Here is a 13,073-nt window from a genome sequence, read left to right on the forward strand (position 1 = left end):
TATTCTGTTCATTGTCACTAATTGCCACGCGTAAAGTGGACTTAAAAGATTCACTGCCTACCTACTGTATACCAGACAATTGAGAATTCAGTGATAATAAAAGGTTTGAGTGTTCTTATGAAATACCTGCCGCATTGTCTTCCCTTAGAACAGCTGAGCTCTGATAGGAAGTTGATTCATCACCCCAGCCTGTCCTAGTAAACCACTCGGCCTAAGGTCTAAGGCAGGACAAGGAGTAAACAGGCTTGTATTTGTTTACAGTGCATTCGAAAAGTATTCAGACCCTGTTAGCAATGATAGCAGAGATACTCAAAAGGACAGCGTAAAGTCAAATCAAATAATGTTTTAATACGATAACTGGGCACGACACAAACAAACACTGGGGAAAAAAGGGTAAAATAAAGGTGGAGAAAACCAAGCTCTGTTAACAAAAGTACGCACTTAACAAGTGGAATGTTGTAGCTAATTTAGAAAAGTCCGACTGCGATATATTACTGTCTGATAATGACATATTTGGTGAAAATAAGTGTTAAGAAATTACTTTTGCATTTTAGCTGAACAGGGTTAAATTGTGAGTTCAATACCCCTCTGTGATACAATATATACAGGTTTACACTCACAAGCGTTGAGATGGCTACCCTTCTCTGTAAGTAAAAGAGAATGGAACACTATTCTGCTGTGAGCTACGCACAGTACAAAGACAAAGCCAAAACATTATCAACTGCTTTTTCAATGTTAGATTGAGATACATTTCAGTCAGAAGAATATAATGTAATGTGTAATGCATTGCAAACAGTGTTCAACCTCAGACAGAGGCAAGTAGACCATCATGGCAGCTTGTCATAGCTGAGTCACAGATAGATAAATAGAAGTGCAGTTTCAAAACCAAAGGGACACCACCAAACCATAAACCAAGACAGGGTTAACATTTAACATTTTTTATTGTTCACACATTAAGCAGGTAACCAGAGTCAAAGTGTCAGTACTAATTCAACAGGATACACAACAGGCAATTTATACTTGCCTTCCTATGAATTTGTAATGCACGTGAAAAATTACAACATGAAGAGCTAAAGTAGTTCATGTAGCATGATGCATAGACATATGATAAAAACACAATAATTAGCAATTTCTTAAGACCCTGTGGGTTGTTTCAGTCCATGTTGTTTCAGTCTCTCACAATAAACAACTGATCAAGCTGTACTCAAATAATGATGACACATTCCACTGTCTTTCATGTCACTGTTCAAGTGACCCATTCCAAATAATGACTGATATTTTATACAATTCATGTAATATTTCATAATATACATTATTATCTGCATATACAATATCTAAATACAATATGTCATAATAAATTGTGCATTATTAAAGATAAACTGTGTGTAAGATCAGAAGTGTGTAAGATCATTAACAAAATGAGACAGAACGTAAAAGGAAACGGTAAGAGATACGAAGAGAGTGTAATAAATAGAGACATAGGTCTCAAATCAATCAACTGCAGATGAGGGTAAACCACATCAGCAGGTAAAGTCGGAATGTTTGTGAGTCTAAATGATACGACAACATGGGGCAAGAAGTTACTACAATTACTGCAACTGCTGCCGGGCTGAGCTACTTACTGTGCATGCTCTGATGCAGCATAAAGAGTTTCCCTGCAAGCTTCCACAGCTTAAAACATTGATCTCTTTAATGAAGTCTACAAGATCTCTCACGCACGCACTACACACGCGCACGCACTACACACGCACACGCACCATTTGTAGTGTATAATATGTCATCATATCATATGTATTATTACATATTGTATTCATTACTTATAACACAATTCATTTGTGGAGCATATTATTATATCCATATATAATATCAATAAGTCATTATAGTTATTGTTTACCTGGACTTTTAAATTAATCAACAATGGAATGTATGAAAACAAATTAAATTATACTTTCTCAAAATCAGGAATCTTGGTAGCAATTAGGATAATCTCTTGCACACCTGTATCTGATTTAACAAGAGATTTTATGGTCATCTCATTCAGAATATTGGTTGCAAATAACCCTAGATTTTGTGTTATGATAGGGTAAGACAGCTGTGCTAAGCTCATGAGGCATTAATAAGCAAGTTATATTCTGCATGGGTATACATAATAATCGTAACAATAATAATAAGCTAAAACAAAGTGCTTTACAAATAGATGTATTAAATAACCATTGGACAGATTCCCAAATCCCTTGTGATTGTGAAATTTGAACAAACAATTGAAAACATTGCTGGTCCATAAAACAAACCATCTATCCATCCACAGACATATGGCATAAAAGTAATCAGAAAAGCTATAGAACATTGTCCACTAAGTGGTGAGAAAATGAAGGCTATCAAGAAACCACTACTGCAACTCACTCTTGGCCGGGCTCCCCGCCTCCGCCATCAGACCTCTGCAGCTCATCCAGAATGCTGCCGCCCGTCTGGTGTTCAATTTCCCCAAATTCCCCCATGTCACCCCTACCTCTTAACTGTCCCTCCTAAATACCTCTTCATCCCCACTACCCCCCTGTACAGTTTCTTTACTGTAAATAATTTAATAATAATAATATGGTCCTAGCATAGATCACTCTTTTTTATGATGACTGATGGATAGATGATTCACTTAGACAAATGTATTTGTTGTAAGTCGCTTTGGATAAAGGCGTCTGCTAAATGCCATAAATGTAATGTAAATGCAATCCAATCCCAGGTGAAATACAATATATCATGTTACATGTGTGATGCCTCTACATTTTATTCCAAACCTGTCTCCTCTCCTCCCTCCCTCCTCTTTTCTCTCTCTCTCTCTTTTTCTCCTCTCCCTCTTCTCCTTCTCTAGTTCCTCCTCACTCAGATCACCTGAGCCGGGTCCACAAAAGAGCGTTGGGGGCTTTCGTATCCAAGATGCCTGTGGAAACCAGAAATGGCAACAGTGTATGACTTGAATACATAACTTCTGCCAAAACACCACAATGCTGAAATTGAGAATAGAAATACTAAAATAGCCACTTCATCTTTTCAATAAAAATGAAATCCTATCATATGTTTCAAATGCAGTATAGAATGTGCAGTCACATCGACTCTCAGTCAATTGTTTAGATAGTACTAAAGCAAAGGATTTGACTGTGTTGCAGCATTGCATTACCTTTAAGGAACTACACTATATCTTAACAAAAAATGTTGTTTCCATGTGAAGAAAATATGCAAGTGTTAAGTCTGGTTTAAGAATAGGCATGGCATCATGTCCCATTATCTGTACCAAATGATGTTGGTCTCCTTATCAGAGGATGCATACCTACAAATACGCTCCTTGTTGCACCAAACAACGACGCCAAGGATAGAGAACAGGAGAATCACAAAAGCAATAGCGATTTTCCAGCACATCTCAGCATAGATCGCAATGGAATTCTTCTGCTCTGTGTATCGACGAGGAACAGCTAAACACAGACACAAAGACATTGGAATGCTGTGAGATAAGGCCTAAATTGGTTGCTTTTCATCCATTGCAATTCATTATTCTCAAGGATATGGCTGGAAATCGTCCCTCGTAAAACAATGCCTCCAAAGTGGTATCTACAACAGGCTATCCATGAAAATAGCCTCCATGGCTATATCTAAATCTTACGCAAGAGGAATTATTGCACCGTTCTGCTATATCCTGGAGGCACATTACCTGTAATTGATCAAATGTAGGTACAAGTGTCTGCTGAATAAATCAATCCTAGTCAAACTACTGTCTATAGTAGCTATTGTAACTCCTCAGTGCTTTGAGTCTCACTCAGAATAAAGGCTCTTCTAAGACTGAGACATGTTTTGATCACTAGCTTTGAGTTGGGGTTCTACGACCAAAAGCGGTAACTTTTTCGATAACACAAAACCGACATGAACATTGTATTGAATATCCATGAAAACCGGCGTGTGCGCGCACACATCTTGGAGATCTGTTGAGAAAAGATGTCACTAAAGTGTAAAAGCTCACAGTTAGAGAAAGTCAGTTGATATGGGAGGAAAAACAAGAGCCACCCCTCCATGACTAACAGAGGTCACAATTGCAGAGATGTGCCATGATATCAATGACATGCCGTCTCAAGTGCAATTACATATTGCAACACAGTTACGACACTATTAACTACTACTGAAATAGTATTTAACAAATTCAAATGGGATAACGTTTTGTTTATCTCCCATTTGTAGCTGCAGCTGCATTCTGGTTTTTAAGCTATTTAAAGAATAACTAAAAGGTGTAATGGTCAGTGTGTGGGGTGATTCAATACTCACTTATGCAGTAAGCCTCTGCCTCACGCCATGGCATCTGAACAGAGAGAGAGAGAGAAAAACCCCTTGAATATTTCTGGGCACTATGCCAGCATAGAGCAGCATGACAAACACACCTCCCATTTCCCCTCTGTCTCTCGCTTTATTTTTTTTTTTTTTTTTTACCATATTACTGTCAATGACACACACACACACACACACACACACACACACACACACAAGAAATATATCAGAATCATCATGTTTTCAATGAGAAGGAAATCAGATTGAACACAAACGGTATTGCAGTAACAGCCCCACAGACCTCAGGACACTCGATGTTGTACTTCACTATTTCCAGGCCATCTTTAATGGTGATGGACTGAGGGGTCTGAGCCACCACCCACTTTGGCTCAAACCCTATTTCGTTGGCGAGGACAGTATCCTACACACACAAAAACACACAGAACAAACAGCTAAGCATCACCTGTTGTTTTGGATTACATTTCCACGGCTACAGAAAACAGCTAATTCTACTAGTCAGTTAACCATCTAAACCTGATATGTTGAATCAAATGTGTTTGTGTTAGGGTTGGTGGCCACATACAGTAAACAGTTGCATGCGTCTTTTCCTACTGCAGTCATGCTAATAGTTGGTGTCATTCATACAATGACAAGTTAAAACATGAAGGAGAGATGACAGATGTAGTCTATGAATAAGCAGCTATAGGTGGATAATCCTGTCACTCACGTTCTCGTTCAACCACTGTGCTCTACAATCAGTTGAAGACGGGGCTTTAGACAGGAGATAGGTCCAGGAGCCGTTGAGATGTTGAGTGCCATTGCAAGCGATAGTCTGGGCACTGACATCTCGGGCCAGCAGAAACACCACTGTGAAGAGAAGAAACTCAGCTCACAATACTGCTATGGACTTGATAGAGGGAGAGAAATAGTCAGAGAAGACAAGAACAACTGAGTGAGTATATAAGGCTATTTTAAAGTCAATCAGAAATCATCTGACACTCACACACACTTTATTTGGGTTCACAGTACAGCATTACATCCAAGAACCCAAAGTAAAGGTCATGCAGATAGTCATGGATACAGGTAACACCGTCTTCGCCACACAACTACGTTTCCCACAACAGCTGACACAGAACAATATCTTGTAAGCTGCTTGGCTTTTTTCCTTGGAAGGCCTGCAGTTTGAGGCCACATACTGTTAGGTAGTGTCCAAGGCTGCCACATATCAGAATTACTAGCTCACACCTGAAACCACTAATAAGTGTGACTAGGGACTGGTATTTTAAGTTTTGTAGAAAAGGTTGATGTAGCTCCATGTAAAGATCGAATGAGCAGACAATTTGTTATATGGTCACTTCTCCTTGGCTTTCATCAACAACAACATCAGAGATATTTAGCACATTAGAAAAAATACAATACTGCACTTTTGTTTCTTTTACTTCCAGTCCTGACCATTTCAGAAATGTATCTGTGCATGAGAGCATGTCTTTGATAACATGCTCCTCTCTGGAGGAGATCTGGGCATCATTAGTATACCCCTGGGGCACACTGGCATAGCCATTTCAGCCACTGATTGAGGGCAAAAATGAAGTTGCAATAACAGCTCTCTACGGGCAGCTTGTTTTCTTTAAATCCTGAGTGGGGTTGATTCTGTCAGCTGCTTTCCACAGATAACTTGGAGAAAAGAATCTTTGTACAAATCTGATATACAGTAATATCCACATATGGCTGAGGCAGGTGTATTTCCTCGGGCACTGATCATTACAGTGCCAAGGGCGTCTCTGATGTCCAAAAACACAGTACAGTGGAACCTCGAGATACGAATGCCCCAATATACGAATGTTTTGAGTTACGAATTGAAATTTCGTAGAATTTGTGCTCTGAGATACGAATGAAAATTTGAGATACGAGAAGTGAGAAGTGGCAGCCGCGCGATACTTTCGCGAGAACTGGCAGCCGCCTGCACACGAACCCTTTTTTTTTTTTTTTTTTAATTTGAGATACGAATGTTTTGATTTACGGAGGAAGTCTCGGAACGGATTAAATTCGTATCTCGAGGTTCCACTGTATTAAACTTCAAGTAAACTACTACTTCAAGTCATCAATTCGAGTTTTAAGGCAGAATACATGTTCATTCATGCCCTGGCGATCAATATATGCCTTTTGTTTGGGAGAGAGTGTGCCTGTATCTACAAGCCATGGTAGAAATGTGGGCGCACACACATACGCACCTTTAAAATAAATTATCCATTCAGTATTGCTAGTGTAAAAAGAGACATTTACATGTCTTTGCTGTATCCCAGAGGCACATTACCTACACTCACCGGCCACTTCATCAGGTACACCTTACTAGTACTGGGTTGGACCCCCTTTTGTAGCCCATCTGCTTCAAGATTGTGCAATGCACAACCTTGAAGCAGATGGGCTACAAAAGGGGGTCCAACCCAGTACTAGTAAGGTGTACCTAATGAAGTGGCCGGTGAGTGTATAACTGATTGAATTGAGGCCTAAGTGTTTGCTGCTATTGAAAAACCACTTAATACTTTAACATTATTTAAATTCAGGCTTACAGATCAGCCTACAGTACTGCTCAATAGAGAGTAACTTCTCTTATTAGATTTTTTTCCCACTATGTATTGCTCCTTTCAAATGACTCATTCACAAAAAAAAATCAAAAAGGTCCCTTACATTCATCCGCTTCCTGTCACAAAAACTCAGCAGTAAATACAGGAAGATAACAGACTTCACAACTGACTTCACAACAGTTTGCAGCAGCAAAGAGGAAATGACTCACCTGGCTGGTGTAGTCCCACAGCGCTGCAGTTGCCTAAAAAACACAGAGACACTTAATGATAAAACACTAACTCACACCCTTCCTGATAAAAGTATCGCGACATGCGGGTGATTCAATATCTCACACTGTACTCACAGTCGCAAACAACCTTCTGCCATGGCATCTAAAAGAGAAAAAAAAACAGAAGACAGACAGGAGAGGATGATTAGTTGGTCTATGGAGGCATCATCTCCTGTGCAGCACTCTCACATGACAAACCACAACAACACCCCTGCCACCCACCTCTTTTCAGTGGTTTCATAATTTCCTCAATGAGATGTAAAGCAGATCAAACACAAAAGTACAATATGTAGCAGTAACAGTACCGCAAACTGTCCGCAGTCAGTGTCCATAGTGTACGTCACTCTTCTCAGGCAGCTTTTAGTAGTGATGGACTGAGGGGTCTGAGCCACCACCCACTTTGGCCCAAACCCTTTATCATCAGCAATGACAGTATCCTACACACACAAAAACACATAAAACAAACAGCTTAATTTAGCTTAAATCAACAACAGAAAACAGCTGGTCAGTTAACCATCTATACATGATACGTTGAATCAGATGTGTTAGTGGTTTTACACATAGAAAAATATTGTTGCATCATATAGCAGGCCATCTACCAGTCACCTCAGAAGAAAGGGAGAAAATAGACGTCTTCTCCTGCTCATAGTTGGTGTCATTCATACAATAAGAAGTTAAAACATGAAGGATAGATGACAGATGTTGTCTATGAATAAGCAGCCATAGGTGGATACTCCTGTCACTCACGTTCTCGTTCAACCACTGTGCTATACAATCATTTGAAGATGGGGCTTTAGACAGGAGATAGGTCCAGGAGCCGTTGAGATGTTGAGTGCCATTGCAAGCGATAGTCTGGGCGCTGACATCTCGGGCCAGCAGACACACCACTGTGAAGAGAAGAAACTCAGCTCACAATACTGCTATGGACTTGATAGAGGGAGAGAAATAGTCAGAGAAGACAAGAACAACTGAGTGAGTATATAAGGCTATTTTAAAGTCAATCAGAAATCATCTGACACTCACACACACTTTATTTGGGTTCACAGTACAGCATTACATCCAAGAACCCAAAGTAAAGGTCATGCAGATAGTCATGGATACAGGTAACACCGTCTTCGCCACACAACTACGTTTCCCACAACAGCTGACACAGAACAATATCTTGTAAGCTGCTTGGCTTTTTTCCTTGGAAGGCCTGCAGTTTGAGGCCACATACTGTTAGGTAGTGTCCAAGGCCGCCACATATCAGAATTACTAGCTCACACCTGAAACCACTAATAAGTGTGACTAGGGACTGGTATTTTAAGTTTTGTAGAAAAGGTTGATGTAGCTCCATGTAAAGATCGAATGAGCAGACAATTTTTTATATGGTCACTTCTCCTTGGCTTTCATCAACAACAACAACATCAGAGATATTTAGCACATTAGAAAAAATACAATACTGCACTTTTGTTTCTTTTACTTCCAGTCCTGACCATTTCAGAAATGTATCTGTGCATGAGAGCATGTCTTTGATAACATGCTCCTCTCTGGAGGAGATCTGGGCATCATTAGTATACCCCTGGGGCACACTGGCATAGCCATTTCAGCCACTGATTGAGGGCAAAAATAAAGTTGCAATAACAGCTCTCTACGGGCAGCTTGTTTTCTTTAAATCCTGAGTGGGGTTGATTCTGTCAGCTGCTTTCCACAGATAACTTGGAGAAAAGAATCTTTGTACACATCTGATATACAGTAATATCCACATATGGCTGAGGCAGGTGTATTTCCTCGGGCACTGATCATTACAGTGCCAAGGGCGTCTCTGATGTCCAAAAACACAGTACAGTGGAACCTCGAGATACGAATGCCCCAATATACGAATGTTTTGAGTTACGAATTGAAATTTCGTAGAATTTGTGCTCTGAGATACGAATGAAAATTTGAGATACGAGAAGTGAGAAGTGGCAGCCGCGCGATACTTTCGCGAGAACTGGCAGCCGCCTGCACACGAACCCTTTTTTTTTATTTTTTTATTTGAGACACGAATGTTTTGATTTACGAAGGAAGTCTCGGAACGGATTAAATTCGTATCTCGAGGTTCCACTGTATTAAACTTCAAGTAAACTACTACTTCAAGTCATCAATTCGAGTTTTAAGGCAGAATACATGTTCATTCATGCCCTGGCGATCAATATATGCCTTTTGTTTGGGAGAGAGTGTGCCTGTATCTACAAGCCATGGTAGAAATGTGGGCGCACACACATACGCACCTTTAAAATAAATTATCCATTCCTGATTACTATGTAAATCACAGGTAGCCTGGCCGGGTGAAATGTAGTAGTGGGGGTGAAAGGTCTTTAGGAGGGACCGGTAAAATGTAGCCTGAAGAGATGGGTCTTCAATCTACGGCGGAAGATTGGTAGTGACTCAGCAGTCCTGACAGCAGTGGGAAGCTCATTCCACAACTCAACAAACAACTCAAACAAACCTAGCATAATAGCCTAAAGTTACTGACTGGGGTAGTTTCATTATATTATTTCACTGACTTCATTTTTGTTGCGACATTTCGTATGGTGTTTTTATTACTTACTTTTATTACTAAAGGTCTTTTATTACAGATTACTATTTGACATAAGGCATTCATTTCAGATCTACTTACGGCAGATGATCAGTCCAGTCGCCTTCATCTGCACAAACAATCTAATGAGGTTAATCCTGTGTGCGACCACCGATCTCCATGTCCAAGTGACAATTGAAGCAGATGGCGCCGCAGACGTGCACTTGCGATCATATCACCTCCCAATAAGGAGTATGGGGGTTTCCTGAGGATGTGGTGGGTTTCCTTACGGCAATAATGTCTGCTGCTCTCATCGTCAGCGGTTTGACTGCCACGCATAAAGATTCACTGCCTACCTACTGTATACCAGACAATTGAGAATTCAGTGTTAATAAAAAGGTTGGGTGACCATAGTGCTGTCAGTTATAATAATATTTGGTTGTAGGGCGCTGTCTAATTACAGGAATGAAACTATAACAAGTCATAGTGATAGTGTCCGATTAGATTAAATTAGATTAGTTTGCCTTTATTACCCCTTTCAGCTTGTTATTATTGGCCACTGGGAGCTCAGGTAAGGGAACATCCTCAAGGTCCATTGACAACACTTGAGTTTAAGTGTCTTAAGGTAGTGGGGTAAAAAGTAAAAATTGACACAAATATAAATACTACAGTAAAGTACAAATCCTTCAAAAAAGTACTTAAAACCAAGAATAAAGTACATATTCTTCACTACTTTCCACCACTACATATGTGAGATGTCTGATTGTTTATCTGTATTTCTACATGTAACCGTGGTAATGCCACAACGTGTCACAGGGGTGGTTGTTAAACCCAGCCCTTCAGCTGAGAGTGGGGATCTCCCATCATACCTAACCCTACACATTGAAGAGACACATGCTGTCTCTTCAACAATCAACATTTACTGACTGTATGATTTTGTTCTTATCAAATACCTGTGGCATTGTCTTCCCTTAGAACAGCTGAGCTCTGATAGGAAGTTGATTCATCATCCCAGCCTGTCCTAGTAAACCACTCGGCCTAAGGTCTGAGGCAGGACTATGAGTAAACAGGCTTGTATTTGTTTATGTCCAACTGTTAATTGAAAGGAAAAGGACCACCTAACATTGAATGTTTTAGCTAATAATACCTAAGGATGAGTTTGTTTTTATTTGTTTTCTATCTCAGTGACCAACCATGAGGAACCTCAGTGCCTGTGCTTTATTTAGACAAACCTTCATGTGGAAACTGATATTAATATAAATCCATCTACAGCTTCTGCAGGGGTTTGGTAATGCTGATGAGTGGCAGGCTGCTCTGACCTCTCAGAGCCCCAGCTTTGACAGCGTTGTGGTCAGAGCATTGTTGAACCAGCTGGTGAGTCACTTTGGTGAGGTCAGACCTTCAGCTACCATGGTGGAGTCCTCCTCAGCCACTGGACTAAGAGGTGAGGTCGGAGGAAACTCTCTCCTCCCGCAGCCTGAAGTGAAGAGTTCCTGGTTTCTTTGTGGGCTTGCAAAGGGCTGTACAGTATGTCATTAACTCTCTTATTTTTCTAAGTTGTCTATACTTTTTGTTTGCTATCAGTCTAATGTAGTTCCTATTTGTCATCCAGAAATCAAAGAAGGGAACTAAAGACAACCAATTCCCTCCGACACCAACCCAGAACCAGACCCCTGCTGCCAAACAAGCCGGTAAATTAAAAAGAAAATGGACTCTACTTGGAATTGTTTCGACTTGTCAATCAATGTCATGTATAGTACTTAACCATATGGGAACAACAGCCAATGTTAGCCCTAAGGATATTGCATTAATTAAAATAACCCATACATTACAATGAGCCTATCCTCCAATTAGTACCTCCACCAGCCTCCCCTGTAAGAAACCCATGTCACTTCTACATTGTACGTCTCTGTTTCTCTCTGAACATTCATTCTCACACACTGAGCCCCAGTAACAAACACAGCCAAAAAAACAAGACCCGAGTCATGAATCATTAATTAAAACTTGACATTTTCTATTAATACAATCACTGCGACATACATGAGTTTGTGGAGTGGACATCTGACACTGGGACTGTGTCCCAGTGTCACACTCACCCAGTCTTAATTGGATGTGGATTGGACAAAGAAGTGGTGAGCTTAACTCTCATTGGACAGGTCGATTGATTTTAAACCCCCAATGTGAAGAAGGGTTGTGACCCATGCCACAAACTGCCCCTTGTGTGTCATGGTTCCATCTGAACACAGGAGGGCGGCAGAGACTGCCCAAGTGACTAATGATACTCAGGTGTTTTAATATTTCTGGCTCCTTAAGACTCTCCTTAAGACAGGTGTGCTTCTGTTGAATCTTTGCAGAAGCTTGAATTTGTTTACCCTGTGCTCTAATATCCTTTGGAGATCCCTAACCTAACACTTTGCTATTTTCTCAAGTGTTCCTTTGTACCACACTGTGGATATTCCCCAGTAAAGTGGCCTATTTTGACTTTCACCATCATTTCCTCGTCTTGCCTCATTGCTGCTCCTCGGTCCTACCTTACACTGTCACATCGTCATGTGGGAGTGAGCGTGGTGCACCGAGGTTGGGGTTGCCTGCTGCCTGTTACAGTGAGACACATGGTTGACTATGCAAACTACTGTATATACAGTGCCCTCCATAAGTACTGGAAAGAGGAAGCATTTTGTCTTCATTTAGCTCTATACTACAACAGTTTGTATTTGGAATCAAACCAAGTGGGGTCAAAGTAGAGATTCTCAGCTTTAATTAATTAATTCAATGGGTTTTATTTTCAGATTGGTTTCACCATTTAGAAATTACAACCCTTTTAATACATAGTCCCCCTATTTCAGGTAGAGACACAACTGATCCGACTTACCTGTCCTAACAAAGCCAGTTAATCGTTTTAAAAATGTAACTACCTAGCCATCATCTTTTCTTCCTTTCACCAGTCACTACTGCTTCACTCAGTATAACCAATACTGATTTACCTCTTAATTCTATTGATCTATCTATACCTCTCATCTATCTCTCTTTAATTTATCCATTCATCCATCCAACCAACCAACCAACCAACCAACCCATCTTTAACTTTATCCCCGACCATAATAATACTATCTCACTTTCTTTCAACTACGCAGTAAATCTCATCAGTCCTGATAAAAGCTTTCTGATACACATTAAACCTTTTAAACTATTACGCTTTTTGTAACCCCGAAAACTCTCATCTGGTTAACCAACCAACTCTCTACCCACTCCACTGAACTACCCAACCATACACAATTCTATCTAACTAACCTTCTAACCCATACTTTTTAACCTCCAAATGTTTCTATCTATACCCTCATCTATTTTTCTATCTATTTATCTATCAATTCATCC

The 13,073-nt window shown here is 40.2% G+C and overlaps 2 protein-coding genes across 2 annotated transcripts in view; one reads left to right on the forward strand and one right to left on the reverse strand.

Moving 5' to 3' along the window:
* Positions 1 to 13,073, forward strand: part of LOC310808416 (uncharacterized protein) — a 211,979-nt gene that overhangs the window by 107,279 nt on the left and 91,627 nt on the right. The window lies entirely within an intron of this gene.
* Positions 923 to 9,886, reverse strand: LOC310808418 (uncharacterized protein). The gene is made up of 10 exons (XM_083675322.1): positions 9,801 to 9,886; positions 7,907 to 8,046; positions 7,465 to 7,596; positions 7,235 to 7,262; positions 7,100 to 7,132; positions 5,033 to 5,172; positions 4,607 to 4,726; positions 4,306 to 4,339; positions 3,323 to 3,464; positions 923 to 2,935 (listed from the first exon to the last, which is right to left on the reverse strand). Exons 1-10 carry the CDS (start codon positions 9,826 to 9,828, stop codon positions 2,878 to 2,880), a joined length of 855 nt encoding a protein of 284 aa, XP_083531448.1. The 5' UTR covers positions 9,829 to 9,886; the 3' UTR covers positions 923 to 2,877.

Source organism: Argentina silus, assembly GCF_951799395.1.
Source record: "Argentina silus genome assembly, chromosome: 8".
NCBI lineage: Eukaryota > Metazoa > Chordata > Actinopteri > Argentiniformes > Argentinidae > Argentina > Argentina silus.

Coding starts and splice junctions, on each gene's coding strand:
- LOC310808418 (XM_083675322.1), bottom strand. CDS start 9,828: ATGAAGGCGACTGGACTGATCATCTGCC. Junction 4,727..5,032: donor CACAGTGGTTGAACGAGAAC/GTGAGTGACAGG, acceptor TTGTGTGTGTAG/GATACTGTCCTCGCCAACGA. Junction 2,936..3,322: donor AACAAGGAGCGTATTTGTAG/GTATGCATCCTC, acceptor TGGTTTCCACAG/GCATCTTGGATACGAAAGCC.